We start from the raw sequence: 25,354 nt of genomic DNA on the forward strand, positions 1-25,354 counted from the left end.
CTACAGGTCGTGACCCAGCCTCTCAATCTCATCGGTGAGGAAGTCGATGTCAGAATGGGTGACCGCGAGGTTGGAGACGACCATACGGAAGAAGTTGACTTTGTTGCCCTGGGGTTGGTAGCCCACCATGACGGTCCCTGACTCCATCATCATGGCCTTGATCTTCGGCGCCACCTGGTGGAGTAGAGAAACAGCAAATCAGAACCTTAAGGATTTCTGAAGAGGAGCCTGCTATGAACAATACTTATTAAAAACATCCTCCATAGGTTGTGTGATTAAGAAGGAGGGATACATGTGAAATGGCAGAAATGAGAGGTGTGGTACCGAGTGGAGTTTTTCTCGCCGCTCATCGCCCTCTGGCATGCCTCTCATGCTGGGTGGTATGTACCAGAAGCAAACGTTGGTGTGCTGGGGCTGAAAAAAATTAAAAAGAAGAAAGAAAATGAAGAAAGGTGGAGGCAGTGGGAAGAGTTCAAGGAACATCACATAGAATTCAATGTTTTCTATGTTAGCTAAAGGTTGGTAATCACGGTATCCTCTGGTCAAAGCTGCGTCCACTGCAAATACTAGAGGCCGACCTTTCCGTGACTCGCTTGAAAATGTCTGGCTATCATCTCTGCTTCAAAGGTGTATATCTCTACAGCTGGAGACTCTAGTCATATGCAGTGAGCATGGGCATGGTGCACATAGGCAGAAAGCTTGGTTAACGAATTAAATGAAATGTTTATTACAGTCCTGCGAGGGCCACTGACCCTTATTTTGCCTTTTTTTTGTTGACAAATAGAGGATTTCAAGAAAGAAGATAAAAAGTGTTTTCAGAAACAAATAACCAACCATGCCTTTGATTACCTACAAGTATTTCTGTCACTGCTCATAACCAAAAGAAGCACAGTGGAGAATTAGAAACGCTCACCACTCCATCAAACACCATCTGATATCCCTCCCTGTTCTTGATCTTGTTGTACAGGTACTGAGACAGGTCCAGACACCTGTCAATGTGCTGCTCGAACCCGATGGTGCCCTGCAGGGGGAATCCGGCAATGATCACAACAAAACATGGTGTTAATGAAGTTACAGCATCTGTTTTATGATTAACACTGCGACCATTCCTTTTGGCCTGAAGACATTTTTATACGTTGATGAAAGGATATTTTTTCATATTAAGCCGATCTATCAGTGTGCATCCCCTCCACTCCATCTCACCTTGGCCTTCCACATCAGCCAGAACTTAAAGATGTCGACGTGTCGGCCACACTGGATGGCCTTGTCCCCTGTGTCGTAGGCGACGTCGTACTGTTTGTCTGGTTGGAACAGGTAGCCAGCGCACATGGAGTTACAACCTGCCAGGATCCCCTGCGCATGAACACAAAGCACACATCGCTTATTAACCCTCTGCTCTACCCGCACACCTGCTCACGACATGTCAGAACCAGTGTGTGTTTGCCGTACCTTCTCTCTGACCAGGATGGCCGAGCACTGCAGAGGCACGCCCATCATCTTGTGAGGGTTCCATGTGACAGAGTTGGCCCTGCAAACGTTTCATCAATGTCTTAATGCACTGATGTAGATTCACTGACATTTTAAAACCCATTTATTAACGTGTACTAACCTCTCAACTCCACTGAGCTTATGACGATGCTTCCTGGACATCAGCAGTCCACCACCCCACGCTCCCTGAGGAGACAAGACACTTACTGTTACCCACAGACCAGGACACTGTGTTACTATTATAAAGCACTATATTGCTAAGGGGCAAAATACATTTCTGACCAGCATTTGTTTTTTTATGCTCCAAACAAGTGGAAAAAACTCCATAAAACTGCAGGTACACTTCAACTCTTAGTTCTTTGAAACCAATGCAGTGCCGGTTCTAAACCTGCCTGTTTGGAATGAGCTGTTCTCTTGTCCTGTGTTAAAGCTCCAGAGCTACTTCATTATTATTACTCCTCAAACTGTTCTACAATAAACTGTGCCTTTGTGTTGTTTGTGTGCTCGATGTTGTGTGCAGAGCTTTTTACAAACAGTCTGTGCTGCAGAGTGAAGTTAGAGAACTTTGTGTTCATCCTATCTGGTTTATCTGCAGGGAAGATTTTATAGTGGATTTTTGTATTAAAATAAAACTGAATCAGATTTATTACTGTTTACGTATTTGGTTTACATATAAGTCTGAATTATTTGCTACAGTGTTGTTTTTTTTCCTACATTGCATGAACTATTAAAAGCTCTGAAATTCAGTTCGACATTAAGCTTTGCAACAACAAAACGAAGGCAAATTGCCAAAGAGGAAGTGATTCCATGATTGTTGCTGCCATAAGAAGATAAGCAGCTGTGACACCCGTGAACATTTGTGTCAGGCGACGATATGTTGAAATATAAATATTAAGGTTACCCTATTGATCTGGTGGGGCAGATATTATTGGCCGCAGGATGCTAGTTGCAGAGCTCTGTTGTAGTTAACCTGAAGACGGCATGTTCAACCCAGACTTAAGGCCAACTGTTACTTTTAGTTTTTTATTTCTTATTCCATTCTTCTATTTTGATGTCTGTAACTCCTTTCAAACTCTTTTTAAAATTTCTTTTTTGTATTGTCTTATGTTCCTTTGACAATTGGTGTTTTTTCTTTTAATATTTTATATAAAGCACTATGAATTGCCTTGTTGCTGAAATGTGCTGCACAAACAAACTTGCCTCGCCTTGCTGCTACAATCAAACATTACATCGACTTACATCCACGTGCAGCCACAGGTTGTACTTCTCACAGATGTCAGCGATCTCATTTATGGGGTCAAATGCACCGTACACGGTAGAACCAGCTGTGGCGTTCACGAACAGCGGCACGCAACCCTGCAGAATCACCACACGTACAGATTAGAAGGGGGAAATCTTGGTAGGTGAGTAAAAAACAAAGAGAGATTGATTCAAAATAAATAACAGCAGACAAAAATGTAGGGAAGACACTGACCCTCTGTTTGGCGTCAAGGATCTTGGCCTCCAGATCTGCAGGAATGACTCTCCCCCTGAAAGAGTGCAGAGCAGTACATCTCTATCATGACTCTATACTTAGCATACACATATTCCATACAATTTCTATGTAGATTGTGGATTGAAATTCCTACAGTAAATCCCTTACCTCTCATCTGTGCTCAGCAGGATCACATTCTCCGTGCCAAAGCCCAGAGCAGCGCCGGCCTTCTTAATGGAGTAGTGGCTCTGTAAGGGAACGCACATTAGGACAATAACTCACCGCTCCTTGAAATAACAGCTTGACTCACGCAGAGCAGAGATTTGGTGAGCTAATTGCTACACGAGTTTTGTCTTACAGGCTGCCATGGTGTCAGCTGTGCAATTCTTTACGGACAGAAGTAGATGTGATAAAAGCAAAAACGAATCCATTATAATAGCCAATGGCTTGATTCAAATAGACCTACTGATTACTACAGGACTTCTTCAATGGCCTCAATCTGCAGTCAATGAAGCATGGCACCTACTTTATTACGATACTTAAAATTATGTGTGTGTGTGTGTGTGTGTGTGTGTGTGTGTGTGTGTGTGTGTGTTCATGGTCACGTACATGCTCGGATGTGAAGAGGACGAGGCGGGGAGCAGCAGACATGCCCTTGGTCTTGACCTCTGGGAAATACTTGTAACGTGCGATCATCACGCTATACATGTTGGAGATAGCGCCCCCTGTTGAGTAGCAAGACGTCACATTATGCACCATGGACAGCAGAAGGGACGCAATTTTAACATTATCATTAAAGCGATGTGAGTTCATTGTCTTGTTTTGAAAAGTAATTATATTGTAATTACGTTGGCTGCGGGTGCAGTTATGATGACTCACCTGGTGAAAAGAGGCCGTCCCCCTCTCCGCTGGGCCAGCCAACCATCTCTATCATCTTCTTCAGAGTCAGCTGCTCCATCAACACAAACACTGGAGCAATCTCATAGGTGAACCTGTCAATCACATCATTCACGAAGCCACGCGTCAGTCAACATCACCACAAAGCTAAACATGTACTTTATTTCCCTATATTTTATTTGACCTAATTCTAGGTTTGATTAGTGGAAAAAGTGGTCATGCTTGAATTTCTCTGACATATTTAGGGTTTTGATTCTTATTCGTTTTGATTAATTATTTTGCGACTGTGCTTTTATATTGCATTGTTTTGAGAAGTGCTTTTTCCATAAACATATTATTGTTATTATTATTATTATTATTATTAACAACTGCTTGAATAAAAGAAGGATAAAAGAAGATTATTACGCACACACTGGCAGATGAGAGAGGCCAAATAAATACACACACTCAAACACACACATTGGTTTTTCATTAGCTCGGCGATAATTCCATCCAGAGAGCACAAACTGGAGCTGGTGCTGACTGGGCTAATTAAAAAGTGTCTGATAGGAGCAGGCAGCAAACATTCATATTCAAATGCCTCCTAAAAATCACTCAGTAGTTTAATTAAAGCACACAAAGCTGTGATGACTATCTGTCAGCCCTGCCAATCTCACTGGTGAGCCTGAATGGGGCTGATTTGATGGTTGAGAGGACGTGTGTGTGTTTGTGTGAGTGAGAGAGACAGAGAGAGAGAGAGAGAGAAAGAGAGAGAGGGAGACAGAGTGTTTTAAGGAGATAACAGCCTCCGTTGGCCCCAAAACACAGGTATTGAGGAAAGGACTGTGATTATCAATGTCTCTTTCAAGAGAAGAAGGGAAAAGATTAAAATACAATAACCAATGTGTCAGAGAAAAAATGATAAAATAACTGATCCATAAACGACACAAGTAAGTAGGTTAAATGTGTCACATAATGCCTGAGTCTTGGCTTTGGCTAACTGACAGGGCATCTCACCGCACACACACACACACACACACACCCTCAGGACTGATCCCTGTTTACCCTGCGTCTAATGAGGCCAGTTACACAACACTCCCCCACTGCCATCAGCCACCACCACCATCACCATCTGAAACAACAATAACAGTATCTGCTCTCCCCTTTGATTCCTCTCCATATCTTTAACCAGGAGTGAAAGAGTTTGTGGTTTGGGTGGCGAGGAGGATGGATAAAAAGCTGTGAGATGCAGGCACATAAAGAAACCAAGGAGGACGACCTAAGAAGAGGAGGGGGGATGTGGAAGCAGAGCGAGGAGAGGGCACAAAGAGGACACAGGACAACAAGAAGAAAAGGAAAGAAAAGAGAGGAAGATGACAGCAATGATTGAGGAAAAAAAGATGGGAGGAAAAACATAGAGATGAATACAAATAGAAAAAGGAGATATTTCTTCCCCAATTATGCCTGGTGAGGATTTAGCTATAATAGTAGCTTTTTTTAATATATCTGACTGTGACTACTGATGATGGACTGTGAGGATAAAATCACTGCACCAATTCCAGCATCATGAGGATTGAAACATATCTTTTTTTAAATTAGAATTATGCTTCATATAAGGATCACAATAATATTTAATATCCTGCTCGTCTCACGTATTAAAATTCATGCCGACCACATCAGACAACCTCTTTAAAATTCTCCTTCTGTCTGTGAGTCATTTCACGCCATAATGACAATAATGGTGATCATTATCGCAATCAGAGCCAATCACTGGTCTTTTCAGGGTGAAAATTACCCCTCAGTCACCTGCCCGTCTCCAGGGACGGCCCCTAAATGCCCTTATTATCATCATCAAGGGCACTCGATGTGTGTGAGTCTGTGTTTGAGTGTGTGCGTGTCTATGGGACTAACCCCTCTGACCCCGACCACACTCTCATCTCAGCCCCTCAAAAGACTACTGGGTCGCTCTGTATCCATGGGGACAATGGAGCCAGAATGACTCTCCGCGGGGAGCTGCGGCAGACAGTTTCCTCAGTGCGACAGGGTTTTCTGTGCAGCCGGAGGACATTGTGTGTCAGTGTGGGGCCCAGCTGGCCTATCTGCTAAGACCAGCTCTCAATGAGCCTGCAGTCAATGGACTGGAAACCCTAGATGCTGTATCTGGGACAGCCAGAGCTGGTGGGTGTGTGTGTGTGTGTCTGTGTGTGTATGTGTGTGTTTGTGTGTGTGTGTGTGTGTGTGTGTGTGTGTGTGTGTGTGTGTGTGTGTGTGTGTGTGTGTGTGTGTGTGTGTGTAAAAGTCATTAAGAGAGTGTGCACGTGTGTTTGCCGGTGTGTGAATTCAGTGTCCCTTTCTCTTGGGGCAGTCTCCCAACCAGGAGATGAGATGGGGCATTTTCCACTAACAGGAGGGTGGATTCCTAAGCTAATGTTTTGAGAAATGGGATAAATTAAGTGTCTTAATTCTCCTTCAGCTTTTGGTTTATTATCCTTAAGAGAAAACGGCAGCCAGAGTCGCTGAATGCTCAATTTGTGTATAAAGTCTATGGTCTCCTGCCTGCTGTTTTACACTGTTTCCTGCTGTCTTTGCAGCTCTATTTCAGGTTGTTCCATGAATCTCCAGGATGTTACATGTAGGTTTAAAACCGTAACATATTCGTTTTAATCATCCTTTGACTGAGTGACTTTGTTTGTTTTAATGCTGTTATGTCGCTTGGTTATGATTCTGGTGGATTAAGCTTAAGGTTAAGGTTAAGGTAAGTTTTTGGTTTAGGTAAGTAGAAACTATGATAAAAGGTTACAGTCAGTGTCCAGGAAATCAATGTGAGCCTATGTTAAGTCCTCTGAATTCAGGGAGACACATCTGTGTGTGTGTGTGTGTGTGTGTGTGAGTTTGTTCTGTACTGATATTGAACACTAGTATTAGTATGATGTCCCTCAATCTATTCTAGTCGTTACAGAGTTATAGCTTATTTACAGCACATGCATGTGTGAGTGTGTGTGTGCTCAGAGTGTGGGTGATGTTGATGTGGTCCATGCCCTCTATCAGACTGGGCCACCATGTAACTGTGACCTGAGATCAATATGCAATCTAACCACCCCTGGGGGCTGGGCAGCTTCCGATATACAGTACACACAGTGGCAGCCCACCGTCTGTCAACACACGCTCTCTACAGGACATGACAAACACTTTATATAACTGCCCTGGGAGGCTGTTGGTACCAATGGTGGAGAGAGCTGAGGGAAACACCATGAGCGACTTCCACAATAAGTGAGTATGATGATGACTGCAGGCTGTTTCCAGTGGCCTACAAAGAGGAAATCTCTAATGTCCTCTCATGACATGTGGGGGTGTTCCCCCTGTATAGACTTACATGTTGGTGTTGGCGGTGGAGGTGAGCCACTCTCCAGCCAGACCGATGATGTCCAGACCAGAGGACAACTGGTTGAAAAAGCGTGGGTGACCTAAACACAAAATAACACGTGGGCATAAATATCATGATTGTTATAATAGACAGCAATCAGGAGGACATGGAGAAGACACATAATGACTGTAAAGTCCTACAAAGCTGACCCCTTCCTTCTGATTGTGAAAGTAACCTTATAAAATAAACATAATACGAATGTGTGCTTTCAGTTTTTATTCCCTTGGCCAAACCTGAAACCTGAGGGATGTGACATAGCGAGCTCAGCATACCATAATTACACCGGTAACAAGGCTGCATGACAGCCATTTACACTCAAAGGTGCTTGCACACACAGGCCTGGAGCCTAAATGCAGTCATGGATATATAAGCACCTTGTTGGTGTATAGTGCTGTGTGACTCACATTATAAATGTGTGCTTTGTACGAAGTTACTTTAAATAGCCTATATATTTTAAATAGGAAAAGAAAATCTTATGCCGTGGCAAACGGGGCAAATACAGTTTCCGCACCAAGGACAGCTCTTCCTTTGCCCACAATTTAATATAAAAATAAGCATAAGAAAACACGACGTCTCAATGTGGGAAGTGACTTGTAAGTGTGATGTATGAAACCCACGGGACAGTTTGAGCGCTGTCGTCTTTAACGAAACGGGCCGTGTTAGGATCCCCTCAGGCGACACGTGCTTTAATAAGTGGAGGGGGGGGGAGAACAGGAGGATGTCAAGTGAATCACCAGGGGGACAATGAATTATCCAGACATCGTAATAAACTGTATACACTGTCTGGAAAACAGCTCCGTCCCTCGGGGTTAGTGATAAACTCACCTGTGTACAGTTAAAATCAATTCACATCAAAAGAGACACAATTGATGTTTTGGGGGGAATTTAAATAGGTCCACTGTCAATAAGCATATTATTGGAGAGGTGAATATCATAGAATTACTGTGAGACATCTTTTTTTTGTTATGTTTTATACAGTAATTTGCAGGACTGTATCATGGTCAAAGTAAGGCCAGAGCTAAAGTCGTCTCTCTAATTTACATTCCCAGCTCATTATCTGCTGTTGGTGCCCTGACCCACCTGTCCGGACGCCATACTTGAGCGTGTCCCTGCAGTCCACCAGGATCTGCTCCAGGGACTCGGGCTGGTCGGACAGTTCCAGGTTGAAGCCCTCCATGCCCTCCAGCAGCTGGTGAGGGTGGTGGAAGTCCAGCACCTTGGTGGAGCGGTCGAAGGTCTTCTTGACGTAGTTGGTGAGGATGTCGACCACCTCCAACAGAAACTGTATGGTGGGCTCCTCTCCATTCTTGGCCGGCAGCAAGTCTGAGGATTGAAAGCAGAATTTCAAAATACTGGGCCGATTATGGAGGCCTCCTTTATGAGTCAGTCTGTTTAATGGTGTAGCTTTTAGAAAGCTGTACCATTTCATTTAGACATTGTCTCAAGATTCAAATATTCCAAGATCTTTATTGTAATTTTACTCTTGTACAATGACATTTTAAGAGGCTTAGGAAGTTTAGTCATTTTTAAAGATGGAGGCCTACGTTAAAAGGCCAAGAATTTAACATCATAAAATGTATCATATGGGATAAGAATGGTCTATAAATAACAACCCCATGGACGGTAATAATCATGGATTCTACAACTTTTTAACAATAAACAATCAATACATACAAACATAAAGAAAAGTAAGATCATCATCCTGTAAAACAAAATCTCTGATGAATCATTGATTTGATTGTCAGTGGCGAAGAAAAGAAAATGGTCCAAACCAGTGCACGCTTTTAATAAAGTCCTATTAGACAATATCAATTGACTCTTTTGTTACTGAATTTATAATACCTCCCCTAAAACTAATAATATTTTGCAAATATAAAAAACAAAATAAGGTCATTAGATATTATGTCACTCTTTTAATTCTTTGGGAGACATTTAACAGCTTTAGGTTGAAGAAAAGCACTAACACTCACACCGGTATTATTATTAATAATATTATCTGTATTATTATTATTATTATTATTATATCATTCATAATACTAATAATTTCACTATTGTCATTCACTCATTTATAGGTTATCAAGTAGGATTAGGTTTTTTACGTGGTTATAGGATTGGTAGCTATAGCTTTTTACTTAGCTACAGATTTTCACGTAGCTATGGCTTTGGGAAAGGTTTTTAAGTAGTTATAGGTTTGTACGCAGCAATAGCTTTTTACATAACTGTCGGTTTAAACATGGTTATAGGTTTGTTCATAGCAATGTTTTTTATGGCACTAAAGGTCTTTGCGTGGCTATAGATTTGATAGCTATAGGTTTTTACGCAGCAATGGGATTTTAGGTAGCAGTAGGTTTTTAGGTTTTTATGAGTAGTTTTTTTAAAGATAGTAGATATAGGTTTGTTTGCACGTGTCTCTTACCTCGTGCGAACAGGTTGGAGAAGTCGGTATCGGTGTGGCGGAAGCCTGGCTCCCGGTCACTGTTGTCACACGACAGTAGATTCTTCTGGCCTGTGAGCCTTCCTTTCTCTTCCATGCTGTTGTTCTTCTGCAGGAACCCTAGGGTGTTACACGGTGGAGGGCAGCAGTTATCACCAAACACCTCCATCCCACACACGTAAGTACTTTAATTATGAGACCAAAAACATAAAAGTAAATTATATAATAGCTAAATAATAAATGTCCAAATATTCTGTATTATTTATATCAAATGTAGGTGGAGGGGCAGCTATTCAAATGATATCTGTGTTATCTAAAGTCAGCTCCTGCTGCACCTATCCTTTCAAAAGAAATGCTTTTCCATTGTAGGCCAACTTATATACAGGCCACACGTTCACACCCACACACAGACACACCCTCTCAAGCAATAGGCACCCCATGTTAGGGGTGGCCGCCCCACCCTGTGTGACATCACGACCACTCCCCGGGTCAGGAAGCACCCACCCATCCACCCAGCATCCTCCTCTGTCCTCAGACTGAGCGGCTCAGTGCGCAGGACAGCCCGCGGAGATGATCCATGCCGCCAATAAACACACAGCCCATAAAGAGGGGTTAATGAAGGATGTACAGAGCCCCGGAGCAGACTGAGACCTGTCTGTGAGCCGTTTGCGTTCGCAACTCCGTGATCGATCCATTTTCTGCATATGCAGGCCCCTCAGTATATTTGCGGTATAATGACTGGGCCTAATTGTGCGCAAAAACGAGCCCCACGCTGTTATCTGTAGAACACTATGTCTCTGAAACTCTATCATATCTTGCTCGTTAAATTCTAAATGACACCCTCACAGATCAATAGACATATATGAGACCCTCATAGAAACGTATGGAAATATTTCCTTTTCATGTCCCTGCAGAACCAATCAAAATCTAATTATCAGTTTCCCAATCTCAGAAATATCAAACATATTCGATCCACAGGCCAATAAGATATAAAGATTGAGCACATCTATTCATCTTCAATGTGTAAGAATTCTAGAGAAGATCTAGCGTTTCCCTGAATCAGGGGCCATGAAAGGGCCACAATTTACACAGAGGGGCGAAGTATATGTCCAACCTCCATGTCCAACTCCTGATTCAGTAAAGTGCATATTTAAGTCAATCCTTGTTTTCTGTCAGCTCCATTTCCTTAATTCAAAGCGTCATTGGATTTATTGTTCCTAGATCCAAACATTTAAAAAAGCTTAGAAATAAAAATTCTTAACAAATGGCCGTATTTAACTGTAGTATTGTTATTACTAAGTCATTATTTAAAAGCTCTGCTTTTCCTAAAGAGAAACAAATTGCTTCAGATGATGGATCTGTTGCTCTCCACTGTGATATGTTAATAACTGTCATTTGAAGATATGTAAGAGAAGAACCCTCCTTTATTTACTATCTAATTTAACAGATGCTCTGGACCAGCGCATAACCCATATTTCCAGGCTTGTCTCCTGAATTTTTTTCTCCCATGATGAAAACGAAAAAAGACATGTGGGGTTCAGAGGGGGTTGGGGGTCTTATTACCATCAGACCTACAGGCTAATGTCCACTGACCTTTATAGGATTGAAACGCAAAGTGACAGTCGTAGATCAACCTGCTCTTATCTTGGCCTATAATTCACAAGGCCTCAAAAAATAATAACTTTATAGAAATAAACTGTCCACTTCCCAGTCCCTAAAACTCCCTTCCTCAGAACGGCTTTCATGATGTGACTTTGTTGGGTTGTTGTCTATAATGTGTCTTTCAATCTCTTTCACCTCTTTCAAGTCTTTGTTTGGTGTCCTTGATATTCCTTTAAAGGGCTTTATACAAATAACATTTATTCTAGTAATAAATACAAAATAATAACCAGGAAGAACAATTAAAAACGACTATATGGGCCAATCAAAATCTGATTCTTCCTTCTTTTTTTTCTGGGATGTCAAAAACAGTAAAACACAGCATAAACATGAAGTTGCGTGAAGCGGCTTTTTGCAGGGCCCCTGCGCAAAATAACTTACCACAGATCTTCATCCCCAGTTTCCGTGTGCATCCGTGCATCCACGCATATTCGTTGGCTAAAACAGAATGAACCTTTTAAGTTTCATCAAGAGCAGGCCGCGGGGATAACACGTAGATCATCATGGGATGGATAAAGCCATATACAGCAGCACATGTGGAGGCGTGACGCGCGCGGCTCTTGGCCAGGTGTGTGACGCAAGAACACTGAGGTCGTTTGCCTAGATTTTTTTTATTTTTCTATCTATCCACCTTTTTTTTATTTACCACTGAGCATAAGGGGATGGGTCTGATAACATTTCCGATTTAGGTTCAATCAATAGGGACCGGCGGTGGCTCACACACCCAGCCAAGGGGCGGAGTGGAATTAACACCCGTGAAATGAGCTCACGGAGGAGGGCAGGAATTAATTGAGTGAAACACGGTGTGTGACTGGAGCGAGCTGGTAATGTCTGTGGCCGGGGAAGTATATAGCAGGCCAGGTGCAGAAACTTACTGTATAGTGGTCACACACACACACAGAGCCGAGCGTGGACATGCGTGAGATGGAGCAGAAGAAGCCAGAGCGAATAAAATGCAGAGCGCACGACGGCGGCGGCGGCGGCACAGAGTACACCTGATGGAAAACTTTCAAAACAAAACCAAGGAGCCGATTTGAATTTACTGAAGCGATTTCATCCTGAGAGAGAGAGAGAGAGAGAGAGAGAGAGAGAGAGAGAGAGAGAGAGAGAGAGAGAGAGAGAGAGAGAGAGAGAGAGGGAGAAAAAGCAGCTCGAGGTGCTGAGGCCGATGCATACACGCAGACAGACACGCACACACGCACGCACAGACACAGGAAGCCGCGCCAGGCATGAGATGGAGCGTGGCGGAGAGATAATGGCAACATCCAGCAGCAGCAGCCATGAGCAAGTCAGACAAAAACAAACATCTTCTTCTTTTAATGGGCTTTCTTCAAAATCAAATCACTCTGATACTGTAGAGACATGAATTAGCACCCGAGGGCCACAAATAAATACAGGCTTAAAAAAAAAATACTAAATTTAACGAGGGGAAATTCATGAAATTAAAAGTGAACTCTGGCCCCTTAGGCAATACAGCTCATTTCCTTTCTAACGTTTGGCTGAAGACAAAAAAAAAAAAAAAAGAGCCGGTAATTGTTTCGGTGGGTTGCACTGCAGATGGCTGCTCAAGTGCACCATAATGGAGACGATTTTGCGAATGCGACAAAGCCTTAAAATGATGAATTAACCCACGGGTTAATGTTCCTATAAATAGACTCAGGCACGTTTAAAAAAAAAGAAGAAATGAGCTGCATAGGATTTCTACAACGCTAATCAATACAATCCGAGGCTCTGAAGGCCTAAAACGTTCAGAGATAAGGCGAATAATGACAAACATAAATCATCATAGAATAAAACCGGCAGGATTTTGAGGAATTTGACGAAATCATTCGAAAGAAATCTCCAGCAGAAAGGCGCCGGGGCAAGATATTCACTTATAAAGAAATGTGTTTCCATGAAATGCATTTCTTCTGTAACATTATCACCATTGCGCCCCTGGGTCATTATAAATATCGTTGCCGTCAGTGCGCGTAAATTCTGCGCCGGGTCCACAGCCCGGTACGCACCGCTGATCCTCCAGACAGCGACAGGCAGCTGTGATGGCTCTGTTTTTAACCGCAATGATTAACGACAGAGCCCGCACAGCAAATGGCCCGGGAGAGAGTCGCTTTTATCAGACAGAGAAGGAGGGGAGAGGGAGACAGAGAGGCAGCCACAGGCGGAGAGGTGTGTGTGCGTGCGTGTGTGTGTGTGGGAGGGGTGAGGGTGAAGCCTCCTTGTTGGCAATAGCACTGCAGGAGTGTCTCTGAGCAAGGCACCGACTCTCTGTCCGCTCCAGTGACCCATTTACGCACAGCCACGAGCGCTTATAACGAGAATTGACACCCCCCAGTGATGGAAGCAGGGCCATCAACAGAGGGAGGAGAGGGCCCCTTACTTGTGGACGGAGGTATTAAATTGGCGGTGTTGGGGTCCTGGTCCCCGCCGGTGGCTCTCGGTTCAGAAGTGGCCATCAGTCCTCTGTTATCTGATCTCGAACTGGAGGATAATTCAACTGCAAATAAAACGGGTCCAAGGTTAGGGAAGACCAGGTCGCCTTGTCCGATTAATACATATGTATAGCCTATATATATTTGAGTTATTACAAAGGGTGTAATTGTTAGAGGAGGGTGAATGAGGAGAAAATGATGTGTGCGTCCACGGGAACGATGTATTCCTGAGAGATGGCTGGGTGGGCTGTGAATCATAGAGCGCAATGTGGAGAGGATTGCGCACGACGCACAAGCAGCACGCCCTGGATAAACACTTAAGGTGAAAACATAATGTCTATGTGGGGGCTTTCCTTTTAGGAACAGCAATCCATATTGACAAATTCCGCTTAACAAAAACAAAAGAAATGAAGAAGTTACCAGGGAGCTGAATATGGAAAAAAAGAGGCGATATTTTCTACAGTAAGTTGCTCATTAGAGAAAAATACATTTATTATTTCTATCAGACATATCTGAGTTTATCTGTCATAAACACACACTCACAGATGGCAGGTGATATTTTTTATATTATATAATTTAAAACAGAGAGACTCCTCTCAGCCTGTTTTGGATGAGATGTAAGTCAAAAATAAATTTAATTTAATAATATATGCCAGAGAAGCCTAATCACTCCCATTGTAAATAAGATTGGTCAATGCTATTTAACCATAATGTCCACATAAATAACCACATGCCATTCACCTATATTGACTCAGCAATCGACATTTCAATTAAGTTGCGCTTTGAACAAGCGTCTCCCACACTGTCATCACTCAATGTCACCGCGTATGAGAGACACTCATCTGGGACTATTTTCTCTCGAAGGACACAGTTTTGTTTTCTTATTAACATCATATAATAGCATCTCTGACGTTATGAACAACACTACTCTGTCTTTATATCGAAACATACGGGATAAAGGCGCAGCTGGAATAGAGGCATCTTACCGGCTCTCGGGCGCACAGGTTGTCGAGTCCAGAGAAACTAGAAGTGGAGATGTTAGAATCGCCACCCAAAGGCGCGACAGAGAAACAGTCCAGAGGCGGAGACGGTGAGTATATAGCAGCGGAGCGCACTAACAAAATCCCATCCAGCGGCGCGCAACTGACCCTTTCTCCCTTAAGAATATATTTATTTCTTTATTCGTTATTTATATATCTCAGGCTCCGGCTGCCCATTGGTCTCTTCACGCAGGCGTGAGTCACAGCCTTTCCTCCCACTGACGACTAATGAAGCCTCCCTGAGTGCCGCTGACAGCCACAATCCACTTTAAGGAGCCTAAAAAGCCAAAAGGAAAAACACCAGTGACGTATGCGCACCCCATTGCGCGTGTGTGTGTGTGTGTGTCTCCAGGTGTGGGTGGGTGTCACACGATGGAGGATGGAGACTTGCATGTGAAATGTGCACATATAGACATTGACCTTGGGATGTCAAACCCACTTGGTTTATGGTGATTCAGTAACAACAGATACTGATATTAATGTCCTACCTTTACATCTCTTTATTCCTGCGATGGATTGAGTTGGATGGACCTGTGGAGGCTCGGCGAGGTGTTTCATGACATCTATTTAACCAGGTGATTCAACCCAGTATAAAGACATTTCTTATAAAAGGCAGCGAGGGATGGAGAGAGCAGCGTCCATGACTCAACCACCTCTCCATCCATCCATCCACACGAGCGCCGATTGTTGTATTCACCTTCATGACAACACTGCATGCATCATCATCTTTGACCTGCACCTTTTTTCTTTTTTTTATAACCTTGACATGGACAATAACACCGGGGACATCAAAGTGAGTGTAGCCTGGCGGGCGTTGACTTAGTGTCCTCACTGTCCTCCCCGTGCCTGCATGTGTACCAGTCCACTGAATGGACCATGAAGGGACCAGCCATTATGCCCATTCAGCCACTGCAAATTATTAGAAAGCCCGTATGTGATGGCGTCCAAACTGTCTCTGCTCCCGAGTCATGCGTGTAGAGACGACTCATAAAGAGAAGCAGTGCCATGTGACGATAATTCATAATATCATACTGGGCGATAGGATTTTAAAATGTCCTAGACTGGACGTACCCATACATAGAAGACACACCAAGACAACTAGCCATTATTTCCTCTTTGAAAATGTATCTCAAATAAAAAAGTTTGTGCAGATTGAAAAGTTTGACGCACACAAACAATCCCACATGGACTTGCCTCAGTGAGACAGGACTCATTTTCCACTCGTCACTGAACCGTTTAAAGAAGAAGAAATACGAAGGGAGCCCCCCAGTCAAATCTCAAACATTACTGGGAAACCAAAGGAATCATGGTGGAGATATGGTTTATGGTCATGTATGTGAGGAACATTGCAATCTACTTATGGCTGTACACGTATCTTTTGTTTTTGTCTTCAACGGACATTTAATAAGCCACATACTTTTATTTTTCATATTTTTCAATATTCGCATTTAGTTTATCTTAGTCCTCCTCAACCAAGCAGAGGGATACGTCAACGTGTCAATGCACAAATGGAAAATGGACCCCAGAACAGGTGTATAGAAGTTCATAATAAAGCTCATGGAGAAAGTACAGGTGTCTTTTAAACCTTGAATTTTCGGTTCTCACAGGTGTTTACTGATTGACTGGGCAGAGAACTGAGCTCAGGCTAAAACCAAAGTTGAAATATTTTTACACAATAAATATTTAAACATCCCAAAAAATGTCAATCTCATTTTTTCTGTGGTTTCTAGGTTTATGTTAACTAACGACTCAAAGTGGATTTTATATCCTTTAAAAAGAGTTCAAATAGAAGTGAGCAGTAGATGCAGCTCAAATTTCACATCCATTTTACTCAGTTTATTTCCATCAGTTGAGATTTGTATGCTGACTTCATCAAAGCGTTAATCCCTTTTTCAAAAAGACACGCAGTCACTAAACTGACGTCGATATCACATCAGACAAACTGATCAACAGGTCACAAGTCCAAAGACTTCAGGACTTACAGGTAAAGAACAAATGTGGTTAAATACATGAAGCTCAAATTAGTTTGTGTCTCAGTTAGATATCGAGCCTGAGTACACAAAACGTCTTGGAGCTGGAAAACATACATGCAACACAGTCATTACCGATGTTCTGTCAGTTAGTTTGTAACGTTAGTTCATGTCGTCTGAATCGTTTGAGATGCATTGGATTTTTTTTTATTAAAGTTATTATTATTATTATCATTGCGTTATTCACATTTACCATGTGCAGACAAGTTCATGTATTGTGTGCACAGTACAGAACAAACGTTTTATAAGTGAAACCCTTTCTCTAAATCTTTAAACTTTTCTCTTCAGGTTCACAGATGATTAGATTTATATCAGCAGAGGTTTAATAACTTTCTTACCCTGAGTGCATCAGCTTTGTCCACAGTATATGTTTTATATACAGGTCAATAATGGAAAATAGATCAAATCTACAAAATGATCAAGACCAAGGTGATTCTGTATTAAAATGTAGAATATGTTTTTTCAAAAGATGCCTATAGTAGAGTCAAGAGAGATTAGTCCAATAGATTTAAGGGGAGATGACGTGTGTCTGTTCACTTATGTGTCTTCTTCATTGTCATCATCATCATCATCATCAGATGAGGAAGAAGAGGAGTCTTCATCATCATCGCTAACGTCATCTTCTTCCTCATCTTCCTCGTTGCTCTCCTCTTCCTCTTGCTCTAAGGGGAAGAGACATGACAACAAGTGATGGTGTGTCTTGGAAAATGCAGCCTCTGTGTTAGTGTTTATATGAAGGGCGAGGAAACTCACCCTCCAGCAGCTTCTTCTGGATGAGCGAGAGAAACTCAGAGGCCTCAAGATGGTCTGGTTCATAGATGAGAACTGGAATGAGGAGAGAAGAGTCATCATCACTGGCTGACCTCACCGGTGGCTGATGTATTGACTGTATAGCTGCATGGATACATACTGAGCTGACACAGCTTATGGGCGAGCGGCAACTCTCTGTCCACCACAGCTCTGAGGAACTGACACCAAAAGACCCTCCTCTGAATTCAAGTCTAATTTTACATTCAAATTGACAACAAGAACACCTGAAACCAAGCATTTAAGTTCGAGCCAACCTCTCAACTTGTAATCGCTGATCAACACTGTCTTTACCTTTAATTTCAGCTCCAAGGGCGCTGCGAGATCTTCATCCTGAGCCTCCTCACCCTCTCTCTGCCCTTCCTCCTCCTTCACCTCATGTGTATGGAGAGGTTCAACAAGCGGAGGAGTATGAGCCCTCCCTCCTGGCAACCATTAATTATCATTGTCACCATTGTTTACTGGCTACATTTCTTTCCTTGCAATTCTACAACAACCGACCTGTTTCTCCTGGACCCGACGACTGTGTGTTCCTCCAGTCTTTCATTTCCAGCTCTTCTTCTTCAGCTGCTGATACGGCTCGTTCTTCAACCCTGAAATCATGTTGAAGATTTAAAACGGGACATTGGGTGTATGTTTCATTGGTCTCATTAACCTCTGTGTGTGAGAGGTGAGTACAAACCTTGGTGTTATGTTCACAGATTCCTTCCAAAAACAATCTGCAAGAGAGAAGAGAGAGAACCACAGACACACTGTATTTGTCTATTTGGCACAACAGATATAAATATTTAATATTAAACACATTGGAGGAGAGAAAGCTGAAACTGGCTGGATATCTGATGCTACTACCAACATTAAACTTACTGATAAAGGAAAATAACACAGGTAGCAAAGAACATGTCGGGATAATAAAACAACAGTAATGCAGGCCAAGAGCAAATGTAACTAAAATAGAATGGTGATGTGATTAAAGGTAAAAAATTAGCTCTAAGTTATAAAGTTAATTTATTTTCTTGTTGTCCTCAGTCTGTTTCTACTGCCTAATGACTTTGTCTATGACTTACTACATTTCCCAGAATTACCTCTGACAAATTTGGCGAGAACAAATGTGCATATTTGTTCATGTGAATGGTAAAGACTGAGAAACATCAACTGCAATGACAATGAAAGTGACCTTTTTTTTCTCATTCAAAATAAAGAGTATTTCCAATGGTTCTGGTGTTCTGAGGCTGCTTTTGGTGGAGGAAATTATCATCTCTGTCTTTCCAGAAATAGATTTCTCCCTCTAAAATTGTTGAACATTATGCAAATGAGTACTGATTAGATTCATTGTTCGTTGCTCTTAGAGAGTCCCTCTCATACCTCCTGTGTGCAGCACATCCTCACTTGGGGATCCAGTCTTTTCAGTGTCCTGGCAGGAAGGAAAAATGCAGAGAATCCTAGTGAAGGTAAACGTGTTTCTGTCAGTTCCCTAATGGTGGAATCTATCTCCGAGTACCCACCTGTCCTGAATGAGGCCGGATGCAGGAAGGAGGACTCCTGAAGGAAGCCGAAAAAACATCCAGATGAGCATTGTAGGTTTTGACAGAAATGTATATTTCTTAACATTGGTTTTTTTCCTAATTACTTACCAAGGTTTATCAGTGACTGTCCTTTTCCTCATTATCTCTATAATTTAAAATTAAGATTAGGAGCTTTTCATGAAAGGCTCATGATCAGCAGAAGCAGAACATGGAATTCAACTGGAATCATAATTCATCCGCCAATCAGGTTATGTGGTTTGTTTGCAAGAAGGATTATACAAAAATCAACACGAAACTTGGTGGAAGGATGCGTTATGGGTCATGGAGGAACTCATTTATGCATTTATGTGTGAGCTTCACTAACGTTGCAAGAACAGGTTTCTTTAATTATTCAAATACTGCAGGGTAGAATAGTTACATCAAACATATTTCAAAAATATTGAGGGATCTGTTATTCCTGATTTCTTTCTCCTCCTTTTTTACATTTTCACAGATTTCCCAGTGATTACATGGATCAGGCACATTAAGGGGAGTGGTGTCTATGAGTGTGTGAAAAGTGGTGCAGCTTAATTGAATTGGAGGGGACTTTTGGGCCTTGCTGGAGGCATGTGGTCTAATCCATTAAAATAGACATGAATCTGGGTGTGATGTTCAGTGCACGCATTGGCATTTGAGGGAATTTCTTCTTATCATCATGTTTGTGGGTCTCAGTGTGTGCAGAGCCAACTTCCACTGATGGCTACATCAAGGTGGCGACTTTCAATCAAATAAATAATCAAAATAAACAGCTTACAATATTAATAAAGCAGTGAGTTTGTGCAACAACTGCAAATTCCGAAGTACAACCAGCACAGTGTTGAAAGTGCCACTATTTCTATACAGTCTTTAGCTGTTGCTGTGAACTGGTGGAGGATTTCCCCAAACATTCAGAACCTGGCAACGGAATTTCAAGCAGAGAAACACTAAACACATCCTCATTGCATCCGAGTATTATCATAAAACCTCTGGTATTTTTATAGGCATTATATTGCTTGTGAGTTTGTCTGTGATACTGCGAATATTCTGATGTTATTATCCCATAATGTCCAAAAAGCGAGGGGATACAGCCATTCAAGTATTATAGCGATAAAGTCCCTTTTCACATTACCTTTTTCATGTTAACTTCTCAACTGTGCAATATTCACTGTGATAGACTAATTTGTAGAAACAATTCTGTGTAATACAAACCATTATGTGCAATCCATTCACTTTACATAATCTGACACTTCATATATTTATTTACACTATATATACCGGTTAAATCACATTTATATATTTATATATATTGTTGTATATTTCTATTTCTTTATATTCCTTCACCCAAGCACTGCCTGCTACTTATGTGCTGTCTTCCACTGCTGTAACATTGCAAATATCCCAATTGGGGGACTAATAAAGTAAATAAAGTAATAAAGACTTATCTTATCTTATCTTAAACAACAGTGGTGACCAGTTGAGGTATTCAGATCTTTCAAGACATCACATCATGGAAAAACTATATTTACTCAAGTTAAAGTATGTTATGATAAAGTATTAGCACCAAAATAATAGTACAGAAACACGAGTAGTACTTATTGATGCATTAATGTGCAAGCTTCACTATTGTTGCAAGATGGGCTTCATTTTTTAATGAATTCAATTACTGCAGGGTAGATTAATCTGACGTTACAGAGATATGATCAATTAAAATAAATTGAGAGACTGAGAATTAACCAGCAACTTCTGTAAAGCTGTCAAATAAATGTAGTTCTGTAGTATAAAATGCAATACTTTGCTCCATGTATCTAGCTAATAGAATAGTGTCAACACTTAAGGAAATAGGCCATATCTCTGAAGTACATCAAACTGAATTTAAGTAACACGACTCACCTGCTCATGGAAGAACATAAAGTAATTTGCAGCCTGTAACCCTTGTATTTTCAATTTCTTGCGATGTTAGCTGACGTCTCCTGGTCCTGTCTGCAGTTAGCTAACCGCTAAAGCTAACGGCTAACACACGTCAACACAGCGAGAAAGCGCTCCAGCGTCACCATGGCAGCGAAATTCCTGCTGCCTTCACGGACTGCAGGATCTTTACCCCCATAAAAACATTATGTAGCATCGTGTAGTGTAATACATACATTTGGCTTGGTATTCACAATTGGATGAGATACTATAGCATTTGGTCTGAATGCAAAATGATGAAGTCTGTTATGATGTGATTCTAAGTCCTTATATCACTATCATGAATTTAAGTCTTACGTATAATCTTTAAAGTTAAAGGAATAAAACCACAAAGATTGTATGAAAATTGAAATATATTTCCTCTTTTATATGAATATGAATATTAATTTAAGTGTTAATGTTAATAATACTATTAATAATGATATAATAATAATAATATACTGTTCCCTTTGGCAGCTACTTTGTACTCAAACCAAATGATGACAAAAGGAACTAGGTCAGAAACAATCTAAACTTGTCTGGTGACCTTTAGAGGGCAAATGTAATAATTTGTTTCCGATTCTTAAACCTTTGATTGGCCTGTATAATGTTTTAGTATGCATTTTAAAGAGGACATATTATACCCATTTGACCACAGTTTATATGGTTCCTTGGGGTCTTAATGAAATGTCTGTAACATATTTTGGTCAAAATACCACAAGGATCATTTAGAACAACACCCTTTTTACCCTGTCTAAAACAGCCCTCCTCAGACTGACCTGTTTTGAGTGCCCCGCCCCCCTCAAGCCCCCTCACCCCCGGTGAGCCTGGTTGCGAGAGCCCCAGCTCCCCAGCGCAGCCCCGCAGTGGGAGCAATGGGAGCTTGAGCTGGCGATGCAGCAGCATCCTTCCACACTGTTGAGACAACGTTTAGAGGTGTCCCAGGGGTCCCTTGTTTATGCGGCCACTTAAATGTCTGACGGGCGACCTAACGCTAGCCGGGCTCCAGTTAACGCTAGCCGGGGAGCCGGCCTAGCCCCCTAGGGCCTCCCCGGCTAGCGTTAGATCGTGAGCTAACCGGGCCTGTGGAGCCCGGCTAGCGTTAGCTCGCGAGCTCGTCCAAGGCCATGTAGCGAGACTCCCTACATGGGCATGGTGTGACTATGACGTTTATTTCGGTCGTAATCCCATTTGACGCACTCTAGCGTATCGTTTCTGAAATAGAGGAACCACAACAAATCGCGGGAGTTGTATTGGGACCGTAGACATGTCAGATACCCAAATTAACGTGTAGAAGCACCGCAAAAGTGCAATTTTCATATGTCCCCCTTAAACATTGCCACATATATTTTGCTCTCTCCTTCCTCTTCAGTTGGCAGCAGCAGTGCAGAGTGTTTTGGGCTACTCCATCCAGGAAATGAAGCAGTCTTAATATGCGCCAAAAGTTGTTGACTGTATTTAAGCTGCAAATAAAGAGTATTTGAAGGTATATCTTTCCCAGGCCCCTCTTACACCTAGCCTTCCTTTTCCTGTCCAATCACCATGTCAGCCATATTTTATCTAATAAGTAGCTGTAATTACTACATTAGCTGTGCACACACCAAAAGAGCTGCCCTCAGACTTGAATCTGTGTTTGAGATGACGTGAGGATTGTGTGTATGTGTGCAGTTAATAGGTTCATGACTCTTCAGCATTTGACTACATTGTCTCACGGTTGTCTTCAAACCTCAGGAAGATACAATCTGTCGAGTGGACTGACAGGCCAGAGACTCAGGGGCTAAATTGGAACTTGACTGACAGGCTCGCTCATTTTCTGCCACAGTCTGAAGCACTGGTTAGAGAAAGGTGAGGTTAGTTCGGTGTGTCACATCCCTCACCCCCTGCTCTCTTTCTATCTCTCTCTCTCTCTCTCCCTCTCCCTCTCTCTCTCTCACACACACACAGAAACACACGTCAATTAGGCGGTGCAGTGAAGTTACTCGGACTGAGCGCTCCCTCGAGAACCCTCCTCTCATGCACGCCAACGTGCCGCTGAACCGTATGCATGTTTTTTTAAGTGAGTGCGCATGTGTGCATTTAAACTGAGTTTTGAAGAGTGTCAAAGTGGAGAAGAGGCCATCCATCTTATCTGGAGAAAACTTTGACTTTTCACTGCACCAGCAGAAGAAATAGTGATGATTTATTAGGTGCAAAATACTTGAGCTTATGAACTTGTCATATACACAAATTGGGTTTTCCTGTTTAACATCATGCATTTTGCATATGTCCCCATTTAGTGTATAATGTTAGGAGCCTTCAGTATTAATATTAATATGTCATTAAGGTACATTCCTGCATTTACAAACCAAAACAAATGGAACATATTCTCCAGAATACACACACGCCTAGATGTCATCAACCCCTTGAGTCTGGAAATTTGTTGTGAATATTTTGCCTCCATTAGTTGTAATTCATCTCAATCTTTTCTATGTTGTTTTGCATTAATATCTTGCACGGGACAGGTGCATCACTCATATTGGTCCGACAAACATCCAAGCCACAATTAAGGTATTAAAACAGAACTAAAAACACGAAGTTTGGGCTTTAATGCTTTTGAAAGATAACAGCAACCTTCAGTCTGTGCATGATATTTTTCCTCCCATTCAGCACTACATGAGTTCATTCACTGCAGCCAGACATCCTTTCAACCCACATTTTATTTAAATTGTAACAAAGATTTAACAAAGTCATCAACTGCGTTCGACCAATTAAAACTGTATAAAAACAATGTACAAATCGTACATAGTATTTTTTGAACATGGAGTCCTGGGTTTGAGTATTTGTCAGAAGTTTCGATAAAAAGGTCAAAAAAAAGAGAAGGTTTTCCAATTGAGTGCTTTTAGAGGAATAGGGTGTAGGGGTCGGCCATTGTGTGTCAATGTGTTGTGTGTTTGATCATCTTAATGTTTAATTTGAATGTGTAGCATTGATAAAGTAGTGGCTTAATAAGCAACATTAAGTTGTATGTGAAAACCAAGTTAGTATTGTTAATAAAAAGTTTAAGAGACAAGAACTAAAACCAGGTTTTTCTTCATCAGGACTGTGTGGAGGTTGGTTGATCATATTTGATTTGCAACTTTAACAAACAATCCAGCAACTGTCTTTGTAGGTTGATGACCTTTGTTACAAAAATGTGACATCACTAAACCCCACACTCTACAAACCAATGAGAGCACACACCCAACAAAAAATAGAAATAGTTTCATCTTCTTCCATTGTGTTGGTATAAATCTTGTGTTCGTATAGGACCCAAAACTTTAAGGAGAAGCTCAGGAGAATATTATTAAAAACAAAAAATCCATCCTGAGTTCATTAATATTAAAAATGTATATCTGTAATCTAGCAATGGAGTGTCTTCATATCAAATGTCGAAGAGCAAGGTGGAACGTGAGCTACACACTGCTCTGACACTCTGTCTTTGTTTTGTCCTCCCAACACTGAGCCAAACAACAGACAGCCGGAGAGGGCCACACACACACACACACACACACACACACGCAAACACACACACACACACACACACACACACACACACTCACACACACACACACACACACACACACACACACAGCAGCAGCAGCAGCAGCCCATCAGGCACATGCAGGCGCACCTGTCATAGAAGGTTGATGGGAAAATATATTCCACACAGACGACATGATAGCAGAGGCATTTCACACTTCACTGATCCATTCGCTTTGTGTGCAAGAATGAGCGTGTGTGTGTGTGTGTGAGTGTGTGCGTGCATGAACACCTAAAACATGCAACTCTTTCCGGGTGCTGGTGGGTTGTATGTACTGTATGTGCCTTGTCAGCCTATACACTTCTTACAAATTTCTATATGATGAGCCCGGAGGCCATCTTGAGAAAAAGGGACAACGTGCATATCACAGGACATCACCATGCATAATGTGAGCTATGTATTACCACAGTAGAGAACCACGGAACATACTGTCCCCGTTGTACCATCATTAACAAGGATCAGCAATAACAAAATGAAGCAACATCACGCTGTCATAATGAAACGGTATTGAGGTGCACGTTTGTGGGCTCGTATGTATATGGGGCTCATGGTGATGTGTCCTCGGGCACACATGTTTATGAAGCATCTGTGCAGGTCTATCAGTGTGATGTGGTGTATGACGCTCCATCCTCACGCCTCACAGCCTCTG

General features: G+C 41.9%; 2 protein-coding genes across 3 annotated transcripts; both read right to left on the minus strand.

Annotated features, from left to right (window-relative positions):
• Nucleotides 1-13,808, minus strand: LOC128454696 (glutamate decarboxylase 1). Its single transcript, XM_053438175.1, has 16 exons — nt 13,733-13,808; nt 11,737-11,793; nt 9,679-9,816; nt 8,343-8,585; nt 7,212-7,302; nt 3,842-3,954; nt 3,572-3,687; nt 3,131-3,210; nt 2,963-3,017; nt 2,728-2,844; nt 1,610-1,674; nt 1,450-1,528; nt 1,204-1,353; nt 914-1,021; nt 325-414; nt 1-174 (listed from the first exon to the last, which is right to left on the minus strand). The coding sequence occupies exons 1-16, from the start codon at nt 13,806-13,808 to the stop codon at nt 1-3; spliced, it is 1,752 nt and encodes a 583-aa protein (XP_053294150.1).
• A 2,837-nt stretch (nt 13,809-16,645) lies between these two features.
• Nucleotides 16,646-21,223, minus strand: erich2 (glutamate-rich 2). 2 transcript variants are annotated; one of them, XM_053438607.1, is made up of 10 exons: nt 21,093-21,223; nt 19,293-19,329; nt 19,164-19,200; nt 19,024-19,072; nt 18,344-18,380; nt 18,163-18,254; nt 17,956-18,086; nt 17,765-17,822; nt 17,608-17,679; nt 16,646-17,516 (listed from the first exon to the last, which is right to left on the minus strand). In XM_053438607.1, the coding sequence occupies exons 2-10, from the start codon at nt 19,322-19,324 to the stop codon at nt 17,392-17,394; spliced, it is 633 nt and encodes a 210-aa protein (XP_053294582.1). In that variant the 5' UTR covers nt 19,325-19,329; nt 21,093-21,223; the 3' UTR covers nt 16,646-17,391. The 2 variants fall into 2 exon arrangements, with proteins under 2 accessions (XP_053294582.1, XP_053294583.1); XM_053438608.1 differs by lacking the exon at nt 19,293-19,329 and having other exon boundaries at nt 21,093-21,220.
• Nucleotides 21,224-25,354: the final 4,131 nt, after the last annotated feature.

The sequence above is a fragment of the Pleuronectes platessa genome, chromosome 13 (assembly GCF_947347685.1).
Source record: "Pleuronectes platessa chromosome 13, fPlePla1.1, whole genome shotgun sequence".
Taxonomy (NCBI): Eukaryota; Metazoa; Chordata; class Actinopteri; order Pleuronectiformes; family Pleuronectidae; genus Pleuronectes; species Pleuronectes platessa.